Source organism: Spermophilus citellus (assembly GCF_964194105.1).
Source record: "Spermophilus citellus genome assembly, chromosome: 10".
Classification (NCBI taxonomy): domain Eukaryota; kingdom Metazoa; phylum Chordata; class Mammalia; order Rodentia; family Sciuridae; genus Spermophilus; species Spermophilus citellus.
In genome coordinates this window covers 3,883,105-3,909,646 of record NC_138197.1, presented here as the reverse complement: position 1 = coordinate 3,909,646, position 26,542 = coordinate 3,883,105, and the positions used below count along the sequence as shown (strand labels likewise).

The following is a 26,542-nucleotide window of genomic DNA, read 5'->3' as shown; positions in this document are numbered from 1 at the left end:
GCTTTTTTTCTTTTTTAAATTTAAGAAAATTGCTTTTGTTTCTTTATTTCTCTGTCTTGTGCTGGGAATCAAACCCAGGGCCTTATGCGTGCTAAGCATGCACTGAGCTATACTCCCAGCCATTATCTTCTTTTTTTTGTTTTTTTTTTTTTAAGAGAGAGGGAGAGAGAGACAGAGAATTTTAATATTTATTTATTTTTTTTTTAGTTCTCGGCGGACACAACATCTTTGTTTGTATGTGGTGCTGAGGATTGAACCCGGGCCGCACGCATGCCAGGCAAGTGCGCTACCGCTTGAGCCACATCCCCAGCCCCATTTTTTGGTTTTGTTTTTGTGGTGTTGGGGATTGAATCTAGGGGATCAGACATAGGGCTTCACACATGCTAGCCAAGTGCTGTAACCTTGAGCTACTCTTAGTTTCTTTTCTTTTTTTTTTTTCAGTACTGGGGATTGAACCCAGGGGCACTCAACCACTGAGCTACATCTCTAGCCCTTTTTATTTTTGAGACAGGATCTTGCTAAGTAAGCATCCCAGGCTGGTCTTGAATTTGTGATCCTCCTGCTTTAGCCTTGGAAGTTGCTGAGATTACCGGCATGTGCTTCTGTGCTTGGCTGAGCTACTTTAATTTAAATCTTTACTTGTTGTGTTTATTTTCATATTCTTTCTAGCTTAGTTTTTATTTCTAAAATGATTTTTTAAAATCTCTAAAATTCTTTCTTGAGTTTTATCACCTCATTTGTGAGTTTTTCTAACTTAAAGTTATTTTTTATGTCTTGTAATATCTTTTTTTATTATTTTGTTGTAGATCGACACAATGCCTTTATTTTATTTATCTATTTTTATATGGTGCTAAGGATCAAACCTAGGGCCTCACACGTACCAGGCAAGCATTCTACACTGAGCCACAATCCATTGTATTATCATCTTAATACATTTTAACTTGTTTGTAATAGATTACATCTTTAGTCTATCTTCTGGCTGTATATTTCTGACATGGTTTTATTGCCTCTAGCTATATTGTCCAATATGGTAGGCCCTGGCAATGTGTGGCCTTTTAAATATAAATCAATTAAAGTTAAATAAAAAAAATTACCTCTTCACTTGAACTTGCCACATTTCAAGTGCTTAGAAGCCACATAAGGCAAGTAGCTACCACTTTGGACAGTACAGATATAGATAATCACTCTCTCTTCTTTTTTGTGGTAATAGGAGTTAACCCAGGGATGCTTTACCACTGAGCTTCATCCACAGCCCTTTTTTTAAAAATTTGAGACAGGGTCTCATTAAATTGCAGAGGCTTGAATTTAGGATCTTGGTGCCTCAGCCTCCCAAGTCTCTGGGATTATAAATTTGTTCCACTGTTCTGGGCAGATGTGGATGATTTCTATCCCTGTAATTTCTGTTGTATAATGCTCATCTATAAATGTTAATTCTATTTCTTTTTATGCCCTTTACAATGGTTTTTTTTTTAATATTTATTTATTTATTTATTTTGGTTTTTGGCGGACACAACATCTTTGTTGGTATGTGGTGCTGAGGATTGAACCCGGGCCGCACGCATGCCAGGCGAGCACGCTACCGCTTGAGCCACATCCCCAGCCCCCCTTTCCAATAGTTTTGTATGGGATTTGATATAGACACTTTTCTGCTCATTTTGTTGTGAGATTAGTTTTTCTTAGCTATTAGAAATTAACATTGCTCCCCCTGCTATTGATTTTATATGGTGTTAAGAAAATACAATGGCTTGTTGTTTGAGATCTCATTATTGTTCCCTTCCTGCATCTTTTTTTTTATAACCTTAGTGTTTTCTTTTTTTAAATATATATATATATACATATATATATATATATGTGTGTGTATATATATATATATATATATATATATATATATATATACACATATATATATATATTTAGTTGTAGATGGACACAACACATGCCTTTATTTTTATGTGGTGCTGAGGATCGAACCCGGGTCCTGCCCATGCTAGGTGAGTGCTCTACTGCTGAGCCACAATCCCAGCCCCCCTTCCTGCATCTTTATTTGGACCTTCTCTTCCATGGTTTGTGTGTATCTGGCCTCCTCAAGTTTTCAGCAGTTTCTCCTTTCAGTGGAGCTCTGTCCTGAAAGAGAGTCTTAGCTCATGAGTTTTGAGAGATTATACAGAGTGGCTATATCTCCCCAGCCCTTTTCAGCTTTACTACTGATGCTTCATGCTCACCTGTTGCTTAGTTGGACAGAAATCATTGGGCCACCTTCCTTTCCATTGAGAAACTATTGTCTGTTTTGGAGTTTTGTTGTTCGAAGGATCTTTGCATCCTCTGTTACTTCCCACTACATGACCTCTGCATGTTTGCAGGTCTTATTGTATTTTGTGTCATAGAAATGTCTTCTCATGGAGCTTTGCTGTTTAGTTACTCTGTTTTTGTGGAGTAAATTAGGAAGATTGAACAACTATGAAGCCGTTTGTCATCTTTGCAGAAGATTTAAAAAAAAGTATGATAGTGGTATATTTTTAAAAAAGATCTCTCTTATTGATATAAATAAGAGACTTTATAAATAAAACATTATAAATAAGTTATTTGGGAATTGTGTCAAAGTGGAGTATGGTGGAAAGGTGGATGAAATAAGATTGACAACCAGTTGATATTTACTGAATTTGGGTGATGGGAATGTGAGGATTTGTTATATTATTCTTTTTTTGGTTCGTACTTTTTAAAAAAAAATAATTAATAAAAATAGAAGAATGTAATGAAAACGTTAATATTTTCAGTTTTTTATAACAGACTTTCCATTTCTCCCTGTCTTTCTCAATTATTTGTATTACATATATAGAAAAGGACATCTTAACATTTGTATGTTACATAGATGATACGAGTGTACAAACCAGGGCTTGTCATTATATCTTTTCCTTTTCCTATCTGTCATACAACTCTTCAGAGTTCTTCTCCTTAAAGTTGCTGTTCATTGTCTCTTTTATTCCTTTGGTGTTAAATGTGTTTCACCCACTCCACACAAAAACTCATGTCTCATTCAGCCTTGTTCTTGAATATCTTTGTGCAGTGCATATAATTTTCCTTTCCATCTGAAGGGCTTTTTTTTTTTTTACTCAATTAATTTTTAGAGTCTGTAATTCTTCCTATTCAGTGAGGGGCTTAATGTTAATTTACATATTATCTTTAATTAGAACAGCATAATTATACCTTGGCACTTAAAATTGACATTTTGAGCTTCATTTTTTACATGCTACATTCTATATTCATTCCATAGATATCTTTCAATGTCTTCCAAGATGTAATTTTAACATTTATTTTGGAGAACTACTAGCACCTACCTCCTGATGTGGGAGGAACTGAGTGTATACGAAGAGCACTGGCCTGGAAACCTCTTACTTGCCTGGCTCAGAGTGGGTGTTGAGTAGATGTTAGTTTTGCCTTTATTGGTGATATCTTTTTATAATTTAATCACATATTTAGAACATACATGTTTTTAACTTGACTTTGGTAAGAAGCTGTAAAAAATTATCGATATTGTCTTCTACAACAGATAGCAGCTAATGAGCCTCCACCAGAAGGATGTGATTCATTTTTTTCAGTTCATGGAAAGAAGACCTGTGATTTTCATACTTTGGAGACTCTTCTACCTACAGCATCTGAGAGGTAGATTTTGTGTTTTTTAATTTAAGTGTCATGCATTTTTTTGTGTGTTTTTTTTCCCTGTACTAAGTCTTCCTTCTGATTTTTCTTTTCTATTTTATAGTCTATAGGTGTAATAGTTTATAGTGTGGATTCTGAAACCAGAGTTACTGGATGTGAATCTTGTTTCCATCACTTAAAATAATTTTGCAAAATGAAGCAAAGTACTATCTTTCCTATTCTCTCTTCAAAATGGAGATAATTACAGTATAAATATTCCTGTTGATTTAGTACTACTGTCTGAGCTATATTAACTTATTGTCATTAGCTTAGCAGGAAAACTGTGTGTATAAAATCTAGTGCCTAAAGTAATAGTATTAATGATAATGATCTCTCATGATATTATTAGCTTAAGACAAAGTAAAAGATAATTGCAACCTGATTTTAAAATGAAATTGGTCTGGAGGTATAGCACAGCTCAGTGGTAGAGCTCTTGTTTATTATGCACAAGGCTATAGGTTTGATCCCTGGTACTGTAAAAAAAAAAAATCAAAACCAACCTCCACCCCACCAAATTTGGCTTCTTTGCCTAAAGAGGTTTAGGTTTCTGTAATAAACAGCAATAATGAGTACCTACTTTGCTGTCTGGCGGTAGCAGCAAACCCTCAGTACCTCCTCTAATGCTGCTGTAAATATAATATAGTGGAGGTCTGCTCTATCAGAAATGCTAATGACATTTTTGGTGGTGTGACTCACCTTATGGACATTGTGTGCCCAGCTGTGTCTGCCCACCAAATGACATTAGTGCTCTTAGTGAGGTGACAACCACTGTATTAAATGTATGTTCTAGGTAGCTCAGGGTCAAGTCAAGAACATTCAAGAATGGCTGCATAGTAAAATGGTGCTCTCTTGAGCAAACAAAATTAATAACTTAAAATTCTTTAAAAAACTTTAATCTGTTATAACCATAATGCAGACCTTTATAAAGAGAGCAATGGTGTCTCCTCTTCTGAGAGGCTATAAGTATTTTTCATAATTTGGCATTTATCCTATTAGATTTTTTTCATGGTAAGAGGCATCTTTCCATTTGGTACATTTAGGTGTACCTCAGTGTTTTAAACACAGGCATAAAACTTTTATAAAAATGTCTTACTGATGGTTTTTCCATTTTTGTTTTTATTTCTTTCTGCTCTTCTAAAAAGGCTACAATGAACAACTTCATTCATATGTCTTTTCATTCTGTTGAATGCATCATAGTAGGGATTAGTAGGTAGTACATTAAGATCTATTAGTATCATGATCACCCTTAGGGATTTTTTTTTTTTTAGAAATTTTAAAACATGTGAGGAAACAGAAATGTTAGATCCATTAGTGGAAAGACTGTAATAGTTGCAATGGTACAGGAGAGACTTGATATAATTGGCATCAACTTTGAAGCTTTTTCCAGTATTTGTACTTAGGTTTTTAGACAAAAGAATGATCATTTTTATATGGTAAAAATATCCTGCAGAGTTAGTACTGAGAGATTTGGATATGTATTATTTTTCTTGCCTTTACCCCTTCTCTAGGAATTGGTACAATTATTAATCTGTGTTTGTATTTATAGTTAGTATTTATATAATGTATTTTTATTTTTTGTAATCATGAACAAGTCAGGCTTGCACCTTACAATATTCTTACCAAGTGAAGACTAAGACTGTGATACCATTTATATAAAGATTCTTATAATCTTTACTTAAGTCATTTAGCTATACTTTACATTTTGTACCTTTTTTAATGTTTAAAATCTTTTTTAACTTGATAATTTTGAGCTTTCAATATTTATTTCCAGACCCAAACCTTTGTTGTTCAAAGGAGATCACAGATATCCCTCATCCAATCCTGAAAGCCCAGTGGTGATTTTCTACTCTGAAATTGGCTATGAGAACTTTTCTAATTTCCACCACCAACTTATATCAAAAAGCAATTTAGGCAAAATCAATTATGTATTCAGACATTATTTATCTGTAAGTATTGAATTATTTTTTATTTTTTGTATATTAATTTGCCTTCCATGACCTTAGAACATAAGCTCATAATTTCCCTTTTTATGAAATAACTTAGGAGCTGGGGTTGTGGCTCACAGGTAGAGTGCTTGCTTGCTTAACACATGTGAGACACTGGGTTCAGTCCTCAGCACCACATAAAAATAAATAAACAAAATAAAGGTTTTGTGTTCATCTGCAAATAAAAAAATATTTTAAAAATAATTTAGTTATTTGAACTTCTTTTTGAAAAATCAAATAATTTTTATCAGATCTATTATTTGTGCATAGACATTGCCTGGCTTACCTTTTTGAAGAAATATAAAACAATTTTACTAAAAAAGTGGCTTAATAAAGTGTGCATTTTATTTCACAATTAATCATGTAAATAATCTTCGTTAAATTTAATATGGCTGTCATACTATGAAATTGATTCTTGAATTCAGTTCCTTTACATACCTTTTTTATTTTCCTTTTTGGCACCTTTTCATTTGTAGGAAAAGGAAGATTTCTAAAGAGGTGAAATCAGGCAGAATTGATTTAAAATTAAGCTTTTTGTAACATTTAGCATTTAAAATATTTTTATGTTAAGATTGTTAGCCTTCAAGGTTTGTGTATAATGATGAGTTTGGTGAACATTGGGTGCTAAATCTGTACAAGTAAAATAAAATTTTAAATGAAAATTTAAATGAGCAGAAACAAATTTTATCAAAGTCGAGTTTTAAACAACTTTTCTCCCTCTTTCTTCTTGCTAGACCCTTGTTGGTTTTGAAATTTAAACGTCTGAAGGGGCCAGGCATGGTTCTGCAAGCCTATAATCCTAGTTTATGTGGAGGTTGGGCAGGAGGATTTCAAGTTTGAGGCTAGCTTGTGCAACTTAGTAAGACCTTGTTTCAAAATGGAATAAAAAGAGCTGGGGATGTAACTCAGGGCTTACATAGCCCTGTGCAATGTCCTATGTTCAAACCTTAGTACAAAACAAAACAAAACAAGTTTAAAAGGACCATCATTTATTAGGATGGTGGTGAGCCTGTGGCATTTTGTTAGCTCATGCCCTGCCAGAAGCATTTAAATTTAGTAAAAAAAAAGGCCGGGTGTTGTGGTGCATGCCTGTAATCCCAGCGGCTCAGGAGGCTGAGGCAGGAGGATCTCCACTTCAAAGCCAGCCTCAGCAAAAAGCAAGGCTCTAAACTAAACTCAGTGAGATGCTGTCTCTAGATAAAATACAAAATAGGGCTAAGGATGTGGCTCAGTGGTTGCATGCCCTTGAATTCATTCCCATTACCAAAAAGAAAAAAAAATCAGTAAAAAACATACATATACACATATGGTACTAACAAAGCCCTTCTGGGTTTGAGACCTCACCAGTTTTCAACCCTGCTCTGTATGTAGGTTCTAGAGCTACTTGTTTTCATTCTCCATTTTCTCACATGGTTTAGAATCTTTGCCCTTTCAACTGTCCATTCATCTGATTTTTGCTTCTACATTGGAATTTTAATTCTCACAGTCCTGGAGATGCAATATGTAAAGGAGGCTAGGATTTTCTGGAGAAACATAAAGTTGTAATTGATTTTTTTTCCAAAAATAGAATGAATATTTTAATGGTAGATAAGTGCTTTTATTACTGTTGGTATGTAGCAAACTCTCTTGAACACACAGTTAATATCCTTAAAAAATAAGCTAAAGATATTTTAAGTACATGATCTTAAGTGATATCTAATAGATGCAATGTTAATGATGTACAGTCAAGTGTGCTGTGACACATAACAAACTTTTTTTTTTTGGGGGGGGGCTGTACTGGGGGTTGAACTCTACCACTCTACCACTGAGCTATATCACCAGCCTTTTAAATTTTTATTTGAGAAGGGTCTTGCTAAGTTGCTGAGGCTGCTCTCCAATTTATTATCTTCCTGCTTTAGCTTCCCGAGTTGCTAGAATTACAGGCATGTGCCACTGCACCTGGCTTATAACAAGCTAGGTAGTAATGATGGAATACTTGCTTTATCTGCAGAATCCCAGAAGGGAGCCAGTTCATCTCTCTGGTTATGGTGTGGAATTGGCCATTAAGAGCACTGAGTACAAGGCCAAGGATGATACTCAGGTGAAAGGTGAATTTGTAAAATTAAGACCAATGTGTTTTCTTTAAATATGAACTAAAAGGGAATTTGTTTCCATATGAAAAAGAACAGATTTAGGAGTCATTACTGCTGTTTTCTTTGTCCAATAATTCTTTGGAGGTTGACTTTAAAACAACTTCTCTAGGTCCTAATTTTCTCTCACTGTAAATGCAGGTGATGACAATATTCTTCTTTAAGTATTTTGGATGAATAAATAAGTAAAGAATTTAGCATAGTTTTTTTGCACAGAAAGTTTAATAAGTATTAGTAGTAGCTGTTTTTTGATGTTATGATTTGCAAATAACCATTAATTTGTGATTACAATGTGAAATTTTAAATATACTTTAATGAACAATTTTATGTTCTTTATTATTTTCTCAACTTAAATGGTTTACTCTGAATTTTTCTTGTTCTAATTTTGTGGGATTTTGAAATCATTATTTCAACCACAAGTTTTATATGCTGTCTTTTTTTCTTTTTAAGCATAAAAGTTACCAGTTTGGGTAGTGAAGCAAGTTGAAAATAGCCTTGTACTCATTTTGGTTTTTCAATAATTATATTTAGGATTAAGTTGCCTAATTGCAGGTTCTTCAGAATTTTTATTTTGAAGAACCCTTTGTTCATAATATTAAAAGCTGTTAATTTTGAAATTCTAGCATCTGAAATTTTTTACAGTTTATGGGAAAAATATTCTTTTTGATCACAGGAAATGTTAAACACATTTTTTAAAGACATTGCAAAATGTTAATTGGGGTATTTACATTTTAAATGGTTTTATTTCAGGTGTTTCTGACTTTTATTTTTACATTACTCAAATTTTATCAAATTATAACATTTGTATTTCTAATCTGAACCATTAGACATATATTTACTGTTTTTATAGGAACTGAGGTAAACACTACAGTAATTGGTGAAAATGATCCTATTGATGAGGTTCAGGGATTCCTCTTTGGAAAATTAAGGTATGTATGTATATTCTATTTATTTCTAAAAAAATGTCCTTTATTCTCTTTAAATCTTCAGAGTTCCCTGCATTCCTAGTGTCATCTTTTTCATGATTATTTAAGTACAGATCTAATAGCACTTTATATTTGTAGTCTAAACTGGAGAAATGCCCACTTTGCTTCTAATTAAAAGTGAGCAATTTTCAGTTATTGTGAAATTTGTTAATTTTATTTATTTATTTATTTTGCATTACTGGGGATTGAACCCAGAAGTGCCCTACTATTGAGCTACCTCTTTGTTTTATTTTGAGATATGTCTCAGCAAGTTGCTGAGGCTGGCCTTGAACTGGAAGTCTTCCTGCCTCAGCCTCCTGAGTAGCTGGAATGACAGGTATGTCCCATCACGCCTGACTAAATCTCTTTTTTCTTAAATGACCTGCCTGTAGCTTCGGTTAATTTTCTTTCCCTCTCAGTTAATGGAATAAAGTTAAATACCAGTTTTTGATTGAATAATAGGGTGAATCAAATTGTTTTATTTAATTTTTTTCTCATAGATGGGTGTTTAACTTGGAGTGATTGTAGCTATTTGCTTATCCTAAACATAATCTGAAAAAAAGTAAAAGATGTATAATAGATTTTGTACTTGCTCAATTAAAATACATTTTATTAGACTAGGCTTTATGAAAGGGGAGAGAAATTTTTCATTTATTTTATTTTTTTGTACTGAGGATTGAAGCCAGGGGTGCTTAATCATTGAGGCACATCCTTAGCCCTTTTTTTATTTTTTATTTTGAGACAAGGTCTCACTGAGTTCTTAGGAACTTGCTAAGTTGTTGAGGCTGTCCTGGAACTTGCTGTCTTCCCGTCTCTGTCTCCAGAGTGTTTGGGATAAGGCTTGCACCACCATTTCCAGCTAGAAAATATTCTCTTTTTTTTTCATACTGGGGATTGAACTCAGGGGCACTCAACCACTGAGCCACATCCCCAGCCCTATTTTGTATTTTATTTGCTTAACACCTCACTTTTGTTGAGGCTGGCTTTGAACTTGTGAATCTACTGCCTCAGCCTCCCAAGCCACTGAGTTTTACAGGCATGTGCCCGGCAAGAAAATATCCCCCCGGGCTGGGGATGTGGCTCAAGCGATAGCTCGCTCACCTGGCATGCATGTGGCCCGGGTTCAATCCTCAGCACCACATACAAACAAAGATGTTGTGTCTGCTGAAAACTAAAAAATAAATATTAAAAAATTCTCTCTCTCTCTTTAAAAAAAAAAGAAAATCCCCCCCTGCCTTTTTTTTAAAGAAATGTAAACAATTTTTTAAAACATTTTTTTTAGTTGTAGATGGACACAATATTTTATTGTTTATTTATTTTTTAAATAAATGTAAGCTTTTTAAAAAATATACCTTTATTTTATTTATTTATTTTTATGTGGTGTTGAGGATTGAACCAAGGGTCTCACACGTCCGAGGCAAGCACTCTACCGCTGAGCCACAACCCTAGCCCTGTTGTTTATTTTTTATGTGGTTCTGAGTATTGAACCCAGTGCCTCACATGTGCTAGGCAAACGCTCTACCACTGAGCCACAGCCCCAGATCCTAGAAAACATTCTTCTTCTTTTTTTTTTTTAAGTTGTAGACACACACAGTATCTTTATTTTTATGTGGTGCTGAGGATCGAACCCAGTGACTCACGTGTGGGAGGCAAGCCCTCTACCACTGAGCTACAGCTTCAGCCCCTCCTAGAAAATATTCTTTAAAACAAACAAAAAATTTTTTTGTGTTTATTTTTTTAGTTGTAATTGGACATAATACCTTTATTTATTTACTTAATTATTATTATTTTTTTATGTGGTGCTGAGGATCAAACCCAGGGCCTTACATGTGCTAGGCAAATGCTCTACCGCTGAGCCACAACCCCAGCCCCTAGAAAATATTCTTAATGATACTATTTAAAGTTTCACAATTCCAAACCATTTTTATGAAAACATCGTAGTATTTTATAAAGAAAAGTCTTCTTAGACATTATTTTATCCTTCTATTTATTTATTTTGGTTCTGTGAATTGAATCCAAGGGCATTCTACTACTCAACTACATCCCCGGCCTCTTTTTTTAAACTTTTTATTTATTTATTTATTTTAATTATATTTTCTTTTTTTTTTTTTTTAATTATCAAGGCTCAAGTTCATATAGGTTTTTTTTTTTTAAAGAGAGAGTGAGAGAGGGAGAGAGAGAAAGAGAGAGAGAGAATTTTAATATTTACTTTTTAGTTATTGGCGGACACAACATCTTTGTTTGTATGTGGTGCTGAGAATCGAACCCGGGCCGCACGCATGCCAGGCGAGCGCGCTACCGCTTGAGCCACATCCCCAGCCCCTAAACTTTTTATTTTAAGACAGGCTCTCACTAAGTTGCCCAGGCAGGCCTTGAACTTGGGATCCTCCTTTAGTTTCCCAAGTCATTGGGATTTCACCCATGTGCCACTGTGCCCATCTTCTAGAACCTCTTTCAAGGGAATAAATCCCATTTATGAAAGTTCTGCCCTCGGGCTGGGGATGTGGCTCGAGCGGGCGCCTGGCATGCGTGCGGCCTGGGTTCGATCCTCAGCACCACATACAAACAAAGATGTTTTGTCCCCCGAAAACTAAAAAATAAATGTTAAAATTCTCTCTCTCTCTAAAAAAAAAAAAAAAAAAAAAAAAGAAAGTTCTGCCCTCATGATTCAATCACCTTCCAATGGCCCATCTGCTAATACTGTCCCATTAATCGTTAAGATTTCAACATGAACTAAGGGTGTGGTGGGAACAGTCCATCAGTCTGTAGGCATCATCTATAGATTCAAGATTAAAAAGGCATAATCAATTATCTCTCTCTTTTTTGAAGAAAAAAGAGAAATAAGTGTCACAGTAGAATGGGTAGAGAGAGGTGATGGGAGGGGAGGGGAGGGGAGGCGGGGGATAGGGAGGGCAGCAGAATACAACTGACACTAGGATTACTGTATGAATACACATGGATGTATAACCAATGTGATCCTGCAATCTGTACATGTGGAAAAATGAGAATTCATACCCTATTTGAATCAAATGTATGATATGTCAAGATCATTGTATTGTCTTGAGCAATTAATAAAAAAAAATTATGCTACAGAAAAAAGTGAAGAAAATACCCTCCCCCACCTCCCCCCCAAAAAATGGCATATCAAAACTGGATATGGTGGGGCTGGAATTGTGGCTCAGCAGTAGAACACTCGCCTAGCACATGTGAGGCCCTGGGTTTGATCCTTAGCACCACGTGAAAATAAATAAAGGTAATGTGTCCAACTACAACTAAAATATAAATATCTTAAAAAAAAACAAACTGGATATTGTGGTGTATACTGATAATCCCAACACTATGGAGGCTGGGTCAGGAGGATCCCTTGGGTTGTTTGGAAGGTGAGGGATCTGAGAGAATATTTTAATTTCTTCATTTTGCATTTAAGAAATTTTAAGTTTCTAGCTGGACTCATGTAATTCCAGCTCTTTAGGAGAACTGAGTCAGGAGGATCACAAGTTCAAGTTCTACCTTGGGGATTTAGGAAGACCCTCTCTCAAAATAAAAAATTTAAAAAAAGAGTTGAGCTTGTATCTTGGTGATTAGAGAAGGCTAGAGTACCTCTTGGTTAGGGGAATTGAGTTTTTAACACTTAACAGAACATAATCTCCCAGCCATAAGTCTGTCTGACATAAATGTTACATCTCTGTCTCTGATAACTATTTCAGTAGCTTTAAATGGATTGTACTGTATTTCAGTATAAGAATTCATAACTGAGTAGACAATTTATCACTATATATAGGCTGGAGGAAATTCATCTTGGGACTGGAAGAAATTTTTACCCAATTTTCTTTGAGAAATTAAAAAGATCTAGAAAAGTATAGAGAATAATATATACCCATACAACTCACCGCCCAGAATTGATTGTTGGTATACTTGTTTTTGTATTCCAGAGAACTGCTTTGTAAAGTTTTCTTTTTTTCCAAATCCTAATATAAGACTTCTTTTACTTAAAAATAAAACAGTTCCAGTAAAAAACTACAGGTAAAGTTGAAGGCCCCATTTTTTTCTTCAAAAAAGAAACGCCTAGTTTCACTAACTTCTGCTATAGTTGGGAATCCCTATTATAGTGCTTTATATTTCAGTGTGTAAATTTTACGGTGTTTGAACTAACTGATTTCCTATCTTATTTTTAGAGGAATATAATTGTACTGTAATTTTTTTTACCTGTATCCAAGAAGGTTTTTTAGAGTTGAGAGGGGGAAATTGTGAAGTTGGAGTCCTTGAACAAGTGTACTTTGAGAGAGAAAAAACAATTGAGAGGAAAGGACTGATTTTATATTTCTTTCAGAGACTTACACCCTGACCTGAAGGAACAGTTGAAAGAACTCAGAAAGCATCTTGTAGACAGTACCAATGAAATGGCACCTTTGAAAGTTTGGCAGTTGCAAGGTGATGAAAATTTAGAGAGATCGTTTCTGTCCTTATTTTATAAATTTTGTTGTATTAAATGCAGAATTTGAATTTGATTGAATGTATTCACATAATTCTAAGATTTTAAAGACCAAGCAGGTATGATTAATTGACAAGAAAGCAAGTCCTTTTGTAGACAGAGAACATTAGGCCTTAAGTACAACATAAATGAATGTCAGATCTTTCAGTGACCAGACGTATAAGCTTGGATGTTAGAAATATGTATCTTGTCTTTATGTTCTTATATGTGTACTTTTTTGTTTTTGGTGATACAGAGGATTGAATCTGGTTCTTGCTACGCAAGGACTCTATCATTCAACTACAACTCTCATTCCCCATTCATTTCTTAAAATATATACCTATATAATGTGAAGGAATATAGGGGGTAGAACGTGCGTGTGTACTTTTCTGTTCTGAAGAGCAAGTTACCAAGCCCCCCCCCCCCCAATGTAATTTGCTAAATGTCTTAATGTTATATTGTGTGCTATATTGTAAATTCAGAAGAAGGAAAAGAATTTGGGCTTAATTTAACCTCTTCTAAAGGTGTTAGTAGGTGTCCTAGTGTTTTATTACAGAAAGATCAGGATTGGCTCAGTGAACACTCTGGGGATCCATGAGGTGGGAAACCTGAAATTGCACCATGGGAACTTTTTGGAATGGTTGCATTCTATGACATTCTTTATTATCAAGAAAATAGTGGGAAGAAAAGGTGGTTTTTATGTGCTTCTCATTGTGTTAGGCTAATACTTTCTAACTTGTATCTGGCATTGTTGCAGACCTCAGTTTCCAGGCTGCTGCCCGAATCTTGTCTGCTCCTGTGGAGTTGGCTTTAGTGGTGATGAAAGATCTTAGTCAGAATTTTCCTACCAAAGCCAGGTAACATTGAGTAAGACTTTGATATGTTCTTCTTCTTCTTAGTGATATACCAATTATCTTCATATTTACATGCTAAATGACATAAGTAAAATATGAAAATGCTTAGAAAATATAAATGTTTATTCATCACTATTGTGAGTGGAACCCTCTTTGTGAGAAGAGAACAAGATCATGCATGGTGTGGTTGACAGATGTAGGCAACATTCTTGGCTATTTACTAGTTGAAGTGACTTTGCAAATGAACAATTTCTATTTACATCACTATCTCAATGATAGAGTGGGAATAACAATACCTGCCTTTTAGAATTGAGTGAGTCACAGAGTATAGCATATGCTGATGTTACTAATCTAGAGTGTGCCACAGACCATGGCTTTCTCAGGGGTTGTACGTGTGTCATCTCATCGAATCTTGAAGAAGAAACTGAGTCAGGGAGATGAAGTGACTTGTTAATGGTGACAGAATATGGTTTTTTTTTTTTTTTTTTAGATTGTGCTGAGGATCAAATCCAGAGCCTTATGCATGCTAACCAGGTGCTCTAACACTGAGCTACCGCCCAAGAATAACATTTTGATTTTTTGTTAACATTGCTTTCTATTATTAAGATTATTTAAAATTGTTTTAAAAGCGAAATTTTTAGAAAGCGTTGAGATAAGTGGTTGCCTGCTTCTTTCTTGAGTCACTGCAGTGTTTTGACTTTTGATGTGAGATGCTTTATAAATAAATTTGTTTTTTACTTAAGTGTTGTTGGTCTACCATCCTACTTGAAGATAAAGATGGAGAATTCCACCTTCACCATAAGTGCTTAAAGAGGATGCACAATCTGCTGCCTTAGTTATTTAATATTATCTTTTAGTCTGTGAGCAGTAAAATCATATATAGGAGCATGGTACACATTTAAGTAAGAACTTGGAAACAACTCCACTTGTTTTAAAGTGCTGCTATTTGCTTCTTTTTGTTTTGTTTTGTTTTGTTCTGTTTATTTATATTTTATTTGTTTTTCAGTACTGGAGATTGAACCCAGGGCTTTGTGCATGCTAGGCAGGTGATATATAGTGATTTAAAATTGGACATGTATGAGAGTAGAAGTATGTTTATCAATTGTATAGGTTTAAAATTTTGTTCATTTTTTGTAATTTATTGAACAATATGTTTTATAATTAGAAAAATAGAAACTGAAGATTTGTCTATTGTGAGCGCTGATAATGATTTTGTTCCTTAGAGCAATAACGAAAACAGCTGTGAGTTCGGAACTTAGAACTGAAGTGGAAGAGAATCAGAAGGTATTAACCATTGGAAAATATTGACTGTTTTGTATTGTACCTTTCAAGAAGAAGTCTGAATTTAATCAGTAGCATTTAATACTGCTACTTTTCATTTATCAAGGATGGTGATATTTTGTTCATTTCTATCTTATGTTTTTAGTTTTTGACCAAAATTGAATATGAATGTACTTGAAAGATCAAGTGGTTCTACCACATTGTTTAAAAAACAGCATTATCTGATGTTTCACCCTGTTGAGTTCCTAACATGTTCCCTAACAGCATTTCATACTATGTTTACCTCTTCTTAGAGCATCCACTTTCAACTTTTAGCTGATTCTTCAGATAATTTTCTTCAGATTTCTAGTATGCCTAAGTTGGTATTTTATTTTTTAGCTTTCTATTTCAAGGATGATATTTATCTTTCTTTTACTGTCAACCCCTTAGTGTGCCATTACTTCTCCATATTGGTACTTGTCCCATTTCCTCAGCCTTCCCTATTGCAATTTTATCCAGTTTTGATCACTCAAATTTGGATAAGTTGCTTTTTATGTCAAATGTGTACAAGGCATCCTGGGGCTTTCCTTTAACCGCTTTTCTCGGGTTCCATGTCTTCTTTGTTTTTCCTCTCGTATTTTGATACAGTATATCCTTCTATGTGAGAAAGTTGCAAGGGAGGTCAATTTTAACCTTTGTAACATAAATTTTTCACTTGTTTTTATTGATCAGTTGCTAGGTATGTGGCTTTAGATTGGGAGTCAATTTAGAAGTTTGAAGGATTACTTCTTGAAATTTTGATGTCCATTGTGGTCGTCGAAGTTTGAAGCCTTTATATGAGACCTCTTTATGCTTCCTGGAATTATTTGGAACCTTTTTTTTTGACCCTAGTAATTTGAATAAACTGATTAGAAGCCTTAAGGATGAGACTTTTTTACTATAGGGTGTTCTGGTGTGGCCATTTCCTAGGGTACCCTGATTTGTAGAGACTGCCCAGGCCTATCAGATTCTTAGTGCTTTGCACTTCAATATGAGCAGTTAGCCACTTATCACTAGACACTTGAGGAAAGTCTCCAATACCAAAGACAAGAGACTGACATCCCAAACAGGCTGCTTTAGAGGAAGTGAGCTGGGCACTGTAGTCCAGCCACTAGAGAGGCTGACGCAGGAAGTTCATTTGAGCCCAGAAATTCAAGGTGAGACTGGACAACATAGCAAGGCCCTGTCTGGAAGAAGTGGGGGTGGAAACAAAAACAACAAAAAGAAGAGGAAGTAGGCATCGCAAAGAGAAGAAAACAAAGGCACTCTTTTCATCCTCAGAGAGCCATGAGAATACCAGCAAAGAAGAATTCAAGAGCATGAAAAACTCCTGGAATTTAAAAATTTGACAGCTGTAGGAAAACTCTCATCAAAGAGACTGATCAGTCTCCAGAAGATTTGTGAATTTTCTGCCTGGAGGGTATAGTCTGGCTGCCAGGGTTATAGAAACCTGGTAGGGAGAGCATTTGGAAACATCTTCAATCTCCCATTTTCAGCAGGGACCCCTGTGCTTATCTAATTTCCCACAGCCCACAGATTCTCTGTTTTGCTCTTTCCAGGCCATGAGCCTCCATTTTTCTGGAGTGTAGGGTTCAGTGACAATAGTCACCGGGCTGTGTGGGATCAACAGGAGGGCCATGTCTTTTTTTTTTAGAGAGAGAGAGAGAGAATTTTTAATATTTATTTTTTAGTTTTCGGTGGACAAAACATCTTTGTTTGTATGTGGTGCTGAGGATTGAACCCGGGCTGCAAGCATGCCAGGCGAGCGTGCTACCGCTTGAGCCACATCCCCAGCCCAGGGCCATGTCTTAAAGAGGCTTTCTGCCAGCCTCTTTTATACATGTGTCCTTTGGGTTGTGAATTCTTGAGTCTTTGGGTGCTCCACATGGTAACTTGGGTTTCTTATTGACTTTTCCTACCTTCTACTTAGCAATAAGCTTTCTTGGAATTGCTAGTCCAGTTATTACTCACCCCTTTCCCTTCTGCTTCCAAAATTTGTTGGCCTTTTTCTTTTCTGTTCTTTTTGCCCTGTGAACTCATAACTAAAAAAGGTTCTTTTCCTGGCTTTTCAGTACAGTTTCAGGAGGGAAAAAAATACTTGTGTTCAATTCACTGCCTTTACACCAAATTTCCTTAACTTTTATGTGTAGGATACTAATTAATTAAATAGTTCTGAGAAATAAGCAAACCAAGTATTTCTCAAATATTGACTGAATTGACAAAACTATTTAATTCAGGGGCAGGAGATATAGCTCAGTTGGTAGAGTGCTTGCCTCACATGCACAAGGCCCTGGGTTCAATCCCCAGCATCAAAAAACAAAACAAAACAAAACAAAACTATTTAATTCAAATTTCCAGAATAATAATATCAAATAATACTTAGGCTTTCCCCCACCAAGAAGACAGAACATTAAATTGTGCAGGATATATTGGTGTTTCCTGGGTTCTTATTGCTTTTGAGTAAAACATTTTATTAAAACATAAAGTACATAAAAAATGCATCCCAAAGTATAAAACATACAAAAATGTGCCCAGATCCCGAATCTTCAGTTTGATTAATTTTCCCAAAGTAAACTCATCTGTGTTACTAGTGTCCGGATCTAGAAACAGATAAAAACTGTATTTACCAGCTGAGAGTTAGTTTTTCTGACTCCGGAATAAGTGGACATGTGTAGTTCTTCTCTCCCATGGAAGAAATGCCAATTCTCAATTGATGCAACTCTGCATTGTCCCCGTACCCCCCCCCCCTTTTTTAAATTGGGAAGTATGTATTCGTGGTATACAACCCAATATTTTGAAATATATGTGTATTTTAATATTATCCCCTTATCTTGCTTACTACTTAATCCTGATGGTCATGAAGCAACAGCTATGGCTTCCTCATTGTTTTGTTCTTTTCCCATGTGACACTAGATCTTAAAAGTATATTTTTTCTTAGTCTGCTGACAATTAGTGGGTGAAGGGAGCTCAGTGGTTCCCTCTCCAGCTGTAGGATCCTAAGGGATTAAGTTTTGCTTCTGGTATCTAATTTCTTCTGGTTTCCACTATGTGGCTCAGTTTCCTGTGGTATAGAATATACCAATAATAGTTTATTTTGAGAGAAAGAGGAATTGAATGGAAAGGTCATTATTAACAGATACTTCAACATGAAATCAGAGCAATTTCCATTGGCTCAGGCAAATCTCAGGGACTGCATAGCCACCTGAGTGCAGGGCCATCAGCATCTGGGGACTGGCAGGTGAAAGACAGCATGGAGGCCAGATCTAGGCAGCAGGAGGCGTTGTTGTCCCCAGCACAGCAGCTTAGTTTTTTGGTGTGCCTTGGTTTGAAGGAAACCCTTTTTGGTGTGATCCCTGAACTTCATCAAGAGGGTTCAGCTGTTATTATTGACTGCTGTCACAGCCTTAATTGATATCACAGATAGGGAAAACAGCAGAAATGTAAAAAAGATAAGGGTAGAAAGCTTGCCCACTATTGTCTGGCACTGGTGAACAAAAGTAAGAGTCTTTGGGTGCTCCACTGAGTAACTTGGGTTTCTTGTTGACTTTTTTTTCAAACAGGTTTTAGAATTTCCCTTATCATCATTAGCATGAGGGAAGGAGGAAATGGAAGAAAGGTGTATGTCCTATGTATCAGCACTTTCATTTATTATATTGAATTCAAAGAAGATGTGTGAGAGTATATGTGAGAGTATATGGAAGGAAATCTTAACCCCACCTTAGAATATCAAGATTTGTACAGACACTAAACCCCAGCAATGCAGAAGGGTTTGTTCAACACTCTTTCACCATTCTCTAATAATTTCCTTTTTCTTTTTCAGTATTTTAAGGGAACTTTAGGATTACGGCCTGGAGACTCTGCTCTCTTCATCAATGGGCTTCATATTGATTTCGATACACAGGATATATTCAGGTACAGATGATATTTTTTTCTCATTTTGTAAGTTTTTATAATGTGTATGTAGCTCCTTGTGATGTGTTCAGATTGTTGTCCCTTCTTACTGTGGCATGAGGCAAAGACAATTTACCAGGCTGTACTCCCTAACCCCAAGGGTGTGGAGGTGGGCCCATGCTGTCCCTGGGGTGGACATTGTGATCTAGTGCCATCTTGTAACATAATGCATGTTCAAGGACTCTGTTTTTCAAGGATGCCCTTTTAGAGCTAAAGTTTACCTGTTAAGGATAGCATCAGAAAAGACCTCTTGCTTTTGGAATAGTGCGAAGGGGTTTATTCAAAATGCTGTCTCTGAAGGCATTATTATTTGAAAACCTACTTTTTTGTTATTCTTAAAATGTAGTTTAAAACTATTTAGCCCCAAATTATCTTTATGATTTTAGTGGGAGGGGAATGGATAGTCAGGTAGAATTCAGATTTTTTCCTTGGAATGAAAATCAAGACAGTTGTCACTGGCTTCCTAATTGCAAAAATAAAAAGTAATTGTTAATACTTCAGAAGTAGTTTACACAATAAAATATTTTCATATTAGTTATTTTAATTAAACATTTATGCCTATTTATTGCATTATGGAGCTAGTGATAAGTCAGTTAAATGGATATGAATACTTTAAAAATTGTTTTTATTGAATGGTTTATTAAAATCATATACAGTTCTTTTTAGTATATTAAAATGGTGTACTTGCTCATTAAAACCAATGCAAAATAATACAGAGATAAGGGAACTAAGAAGTAAAATTTCATCCCATCTTATTTTATCCAACTCCCTTTCTTCTTCCCCAGCAATTCTCCAGACTTTTTTCTGTGGTCATGTGTGTGTGTGTGTGTATGTGTATACATGCCTGTGTCAATTAATATTGATATAAACATTAAAGATATATAATTTAGTATCTTTGTGGTGTTTTTTTAAACTTTATTTTGAGATAATTGTAGACTCACATGCAGTTGTTAGAAATAATGCAGGGAGGCTAGTGTACTGTTTTTAAAAACATGCAGTGTAGTGTAGATTTAGAGTTGTTTCATCCTCAAATTGTATTTATACTTAGAGATAATCTATATATACACTGAGAAGTGTAAATAAATAGGAGCCAAGAAGCATGTTCTACCCCTCCTGTCTGCACACTTTGATGGGATAAAACAAGGGGAAAAGTTCCCTTGTTGAGTTTCTCAGTTTAATTTGGCACTGAGTTTGACCTGATGAATCTTCTTTTCTTTTTTTTTCCCCCCACAGCAAGGATCTAAATTTTTCTTACTAAATACCTAGGTTTGCTTTTTTAATTTATTTTTCCCCCTAGTTTGTTTGATGTATTGAGGAATGAAGCCTGGGTAATGGAGGGTCTGCACAGACTGGGAATAGAAGGCATCGCTCTGCATAATATTTTGAAGCTGAACATCCAGCCTTCTGAGGCCAACTATGCTGTAGACATCAGGAGTTCTGCTATTTCAGTGAGTATTCCTTTGAGGTATCAAGGGGCATTCTAGTCAGGCATCTTAATTATCTAATTTGTCTTTTTTGAGAGTTCAGCTATTTCCACCATCTTTTGTGTTGCCATCATGTATTTGCAACCGTTTATGTGGAACTATGCATATACTACACAGTAGCTCTTAAATGCTCCTAAAAGTTGAGTTATTGTCACTGCTTTGGTTGATAATGATCTCTGTCTACATTGTATCCCTAGGATTCAGCTGAACACCTCTCAGGAAGGAGAGTCTAGTTTGTGTTTTATCAGCTACATATGGTCCTATGAGATTTTGTGGCAATGTGTGTGATTTAAAACTGCTAAATAATTCAGAATTTTGGAGGGGGGGAGGGCTAGGGAAGAATAGAGTTACTTTAGATTAGATAGAAGGGAGTGAAGGGAGGGGAGGGAGTATGGGAATGAAGGATAGTAGAATGAATCAGGCATTATTTCCCTATGTACATATATGACTATATGACTGGTGTAATTCTACATCATGTACAACCAGAAGAATGAGAAATTATACTCCATTTATGTATGATTTATCAAAGTGCACTCTACTGTCATGTATAATTAGAACAAATTAAAAAAACTAAAAAAAGTATGATGTTTCGTTAATAACCTTCCTTTCTAGTACTTTATTACCTACTATGTGATCTCTCTGAGCCTTTGTCACCTTTAAGAAAGAATGTGGGGAGTAGTGTCATCGTAGGTGGTCATGGTAATAATAAGATTGGAGTAGACCTCATATGGCTAGTACATTTTAGCACCCTAGGAATTTTGATAGAAAAAACTGTTATGTATTTTCATGAATACTGTTATGGCATTTGTTTTTATGATTAAAATGTTTTACTTATATTATGAGTAAAGAGAATAACATAAATATGACATATTTATTAATAAAGGGGTTAACAACTATATGAGCCATCTATATACTTTCTAAATAATCATTTTGTGTCAAATCTCTGGGAAAAAATATTTCAGTATTTCCCTTCCCAGTTTCACTGGTTTCCTCCATGAAAATAATTATTCTCTGTAGTTGATATGCATTCCCCTGTCCCTTATTTTATTATGTTATTTCCTACTAAATATTTTAAATATTTGGATAGTCTATTCCCATATCATTGTCCTTCATCAGCTTCCTTTTTTAAGCAAGTTTTTTCAAGACTTGTAGGTTGATGTTGATACATAGTTTTTTATATCATATTTTATGTTTTACTTTTTTAAAGAAAATCTTTTATACATTTTTAGTTTTAAAATATAAAAGCTTTATGTAGTGCAAATCGTTATCCAGCCATCAGTTTTCTCCTCAGAGTCAGCAAGGATCAGCATTTAACTTACATCCTTCCAGAAATACTCTATGCATCCATGAACAAGGAAATAAACACATAATTCCTTCACCCCTACTCTTTTTAAAGAAATGATAGGTACATAGATACATACTGTTTGTTCATTGTTTTCTCTATGGATATTAAGTCATTTCTAATTTTACTATTGAAGCAGTGCTTTAATGGCTCTTTTTGTACATCTTCCCTTGAGCATGTGCATGTGAAATGTCTTTGGGGTAGATAACCTAGATCTGGAGTAATTAGGGGTAGGGTACGAATCAAGTCTTCAGCTTTATTAGGTCTGTTTCTCTAAAGTGAATGTTCCAGACGCAAGCATTGGGTGAGAGTTTATATTGCAGTACATTTTTGCCTGTTCTTGGATATTGACAAAGTTTGAATTTGTTTTCAGTTTAATGTGTTGTTTTAGTTTATATTTCCCAGATTATAATTGAGGGTATATGCTTTCCTTGTATTTATTGCCCATTTGGATTTCTTCTGTAAATTACTTTCATATTCTTGACACATTTCCTTTGAATTGCTTGCATCTTTTTTTTTTTTTACTGGTATTTCATGACTCTAGCCCTTTATTGTTTTTATTGGCTGAAATAATTTTATTTATTCTGTGGCTTGTCTTTTAGGCACTTATTTTTCTACTTGATTCTTATGTCTTTGAAAAGGGTCTTGTTCCGTGTAATTCTTCTCAAAATAAAGTCTTAACTGCAATTTTAGTAACTAGTGACTAAAGTATATGTGCCATGTTGTGTTATTTTTTTCTAGTGGGTCAATAACCTGGAGGCTGATAGCAGATATATTTCATGGCCTTCTAGTCTACAGGAGTTGCTTCGACCTACCTTTCCTGGTGTTATTCGGCAGATTAGGAAAAACTTGCATAACATGGTAAATGAAACTTCTACTTATTGTTTGCCTGTGAACTCTGTTTCTCCCTTCCCCTCTTCCTATCTTTTTGTCCTTTACTAGTTGCTTCCCCACAACTACTACCATCATCAGTTCAACTTCTTGTTCAAACAGAAAGGGCTTTGGAATATATGGATCTTTTATTGTGCTGAGATGCTACATCAGCATTGCAGCCTGTATCAGTGTGTGAGGAAATGCTCCGCATGTGTAACACAAAGCTTTAGATTTAGGCTACGTCATTTTAGTTTTTTGTTTGTATTTGTTTTTGCAGTGCTGGGGATTGAACCAGACCTCACATATATGAGTCATACATTCTGCCATTGAGCTCCAGCTCCAGCCTCTGGTTTAGTTAACACTATTTTTTAAGAGCAGTTTTAGGTTCATAGCAATTTAAGTTTTAAGACAGTTCTCCTTTTCATTTAGAAGATGCATATTACTACTGGTTTTCTTTAATATCTTTTTTTTTTCTGGCAGTACTTTTGATTGAACCCAGGGTTGCTCAATAACTGAGATACACACTTTAAGTGTGTGGTCTTTACTAACCACATTCTTTGACAAAGATGGATACAGCTGCTGGTTGTCTTAATTCCTCTTTTATGTGGTTCGATAGTAGATACAAAAATCTTGGCTTCATGTAAGATGACTAATTTCTATTGGCCCAGGAACATTTGAATAAATGTCATTTCATGGGTTCTTTTCCTTACCCTCTCCCTACAGGTTATCATAGTTGATCCTGCACATGAGGCCACAGCAGAGTTGATTAACACAGCTGAAATGTTCCTCAGTAATCATATACCATTAAGGTAACACTAGTATTGATTTGATAATCTCTCTAATTTAGCTGAGGTTTTGTTTGTCATTCCAAAGTATAAATCTGGGTGCTACTGAATTGTAGGGTAATTAATAGTGAGGATCATTAATGGCAATTTTACCTTCTACTTGGAATTGAAGCCAGTATCTTTGGGGGCTCAGAATTTGATTCTCAATGAATAGGAGCTTACCACCATTGAATTATTAATAAATACCTATTTAAAAATAGTTCGTGGTTTCAGCTTGCTTTCCAGTGCAGGAGAGTTTTCCTACGTTGAGTGACCACATCACAAAGCCAATTTCCACTTTTGGCAAACATATAGAGCTATGCCATAGTTGCTGTCAGACCATCAGGGACTAAATGTTACAAAATGTAACACAGCCTTTTATAGTGCAGACAGACACATTTATTTCACTTTACAGACATGGAAATGACTGGAATGATTCTTAATGACGTGTAAATGATTTCTATTGCTTGGCAAGTCTATTGGTATTTTGATTTTTTTGTATTTGTGGATATGTGAGTTGATTAATTCTCTGTAATAAATATATATAACTTTTATCTTGTTTTGAACTTATTGTACCCACATTTTTGTTTGTTTCTTTATTTTTGGTATTTTTATTGTTTTTCTTTCTAGAATATTCCTCAGAATTTTCTCTTCAAATACTTACCTTTTAAACCATTTTTGAGATGCAATTCCATGTAATTACCCACTTAACGTGGTGTTTAATCCAGTGGTTCTTAGTGTTCAGAGTTGTGCAACCATTACCATAATCAATTTGAGAACATTTTATCACATAAAAGGGAAATTTATTAAAATTATTTGTTATTTCTGATTTCTCCAAACTGGACTCAAATAACCATCATCTACTTTTTGTGTATTATATTTGCCCAGTCTAGAACCATTTTTGAAATACTCCTCTTAGATAAGAATGAGTATTGTGGAAATGGTTAGAATACCCCAATCTGCGGATTGAGTACAATCCCTTTCAAAATAGTGATAGCCTTCTTCACAGAGATATGGGGGCGGGGGGAAAGAGTCCAATTTCATATGGAAACAGAAAAGACCTGAATAGCCAAAGTAATGTTAAGCAAAATGAACAACTCAGTACACTACCTGCCTTCAAAATATACTGTAAAACATGCTACTGCCATCAAACCACACATAGACCAATGAACAGAACACAGAGTCAGAAATAGGTTTACACCTTTACACCCACCTGCTTCTTGACAAAGACGACAATAATTTAGACTTGGGGAAAGAACAGTTTTCAATAAATGTTGCTAGTAATACTGAGGATCTTCACATAGTTGTTAAGCCCCATTTCCTCTTTATTCCCTTTCTGGGACTGCAGTCAGAATCCAGTTTTCCTTATGGTGTTTGGATCACTATTCTGGTGCTCCTCCCCTCCCACTGTTATCTGTGTGTTTTAGTTTGGAAACTTTTTCTTGCCCTATTTTTAAGTTATGGATTCATCTATGTAAGCCTATTGATGAGTTCATTAAAGAAATTCTTCATCTTAATGTTGTTTTAAATAGAAATCTTTAGCATTCCCATTTAGCATTAGATTATTTTTTATAGTTTCCAACATTGTACAGAATCTCTCCATGTTCACGTATGCTTTCCACTTTCTCCTGAATTCTATTGTGTATTCGTCAGAGTAGTATCCAAGTTCCTTTGTGGTATTTCCAATATCTAGGTTATCTGTGTCTGGTTCTCTTATTTTCTTTCTTACTTGACTAGTGTGCTTCTTTTCTTTTATAGTCTATTTGTGTTTTATTTGGTTGACTACCAGATATGTAAAACAGTAAGAACTAATGGGGAGTTTATGTCAGTACATGCACACATCCCCTTTTCTGTTGAGTAAATCTATTCAGGAGTTATATTTTGGAACAGTCATTACTTTCAGTGTGTTACAAAGTTCACATTTTCTCCTGGTGGAATGTGGTTGACGCATTCTTAGAATAGAGACTAAAGTGCTGGGGTGTTCTCATACTCCTTCCTCAACCCTTCCCTGCTAATGGTCCCTGTAGTCCTCTGCCATGGAGAGAGTCCTCCCCTTCCTCTTTTCTCTCTAGCAGTATTATGCTGCTCTTCCATGTGGCTTGGTTCCAATCTTAATCCAAGGATGGGTGTGGGATGGGGGTTCCTTTGATTATCATCTATAAAAACCAGTTAGGTTTCAGAAAAGACATCCCCATTGCCTTATGTTGCAGTATGAAAATTTAAGTTAAGAATATATGTACCTTCAAAACCAAAATTGAATTAGCTGGGCCATTATTTCTTATATTGGAAGACTAATCTAGCTAATCCTTATGTAGCTGTGTTCAGACATTGGGCTGGTGTTTTTCAGATTTTGCCCTCTCCATCTTATGACAGCCACACATTGCATTGGATAAGGTTTTTTGGTTTTTTTTTTGCCAAGTGTGAGTCCTTTGTATTTCCGCAACCAGCATGATGAAACCTCTACTTTGTACTGTTTCAAAGGATACTAGGCCCAGGGGACCCACTGTTCCTCTTTTAGGTATAGTCAATTTTGGTTTATGCAAAAGTAAAACGTACACCTTCACCTGAACTCTAGGGAAGGGGATAGTTTACACGTGTGAGCTCATTTCTGGGAAATGGCCTAGTGTTTCTGCCCATGCCACAGCTTTAAAGGATTCTTTCTTTCCTGT

At 35.3% G+C, this 26,542-nt stretch overlaps 1 protein-coding gene across 1 annotated transcript in view; it reads left to right on the top strand.

Annotated features, from left to right (window-relative positions):
• LOC308659071 (UDP-glucose:glycoprotein glucosyltransferase 1-like) overlaps positions 1–26,542 on the top strand; it is a gene marked incomplete at its 3' end in the record, with an annotated part of 45,771 nt that overhangs the window by 16,445 nt on the left and 2,784 nt on the right. Inside the window, exons 5-15 of the mRNA XM_081312063.1 lie at positions 3,548–3,660; positions 5,468–5,642; positions 7,672–7,768; positions 8,661–8,739; positions 13,106–13,206; positions 14,004–14,103; positions 15,324–15,384; positions 19,220–19,311; positions 20,648–20,798; positions 22,918–23,037; positions 23,773–23,858. Of these exons, the coding sequence (XP_081168189.1) occupies positions 3,548–3,660; positions 5,468–5,642; positions 7,672–7,768; positions 8,661–8,739; positions 13,106–13,206; positions 14,004–14,103; positions 15,324–15,384; positions 19,220–19,311; positions 20,648–20,798; positions 22,918–23,037; positions 23,773–23,858 (1,175 nt within the window). The remainder of the gene's footprint in view (positions 1–3,547; positions 3,661–5,467; positions 5,643–7,671; positions 7,769–8,660; positions 8,740–13,105; positions 13,207–14,003; positions 14,104–15,323; positions 15,385–19,219; positions 19,312–20,647; positions 20,799–22,917; positions 23,038–23,772; positions 23,859–26,542) is intronic.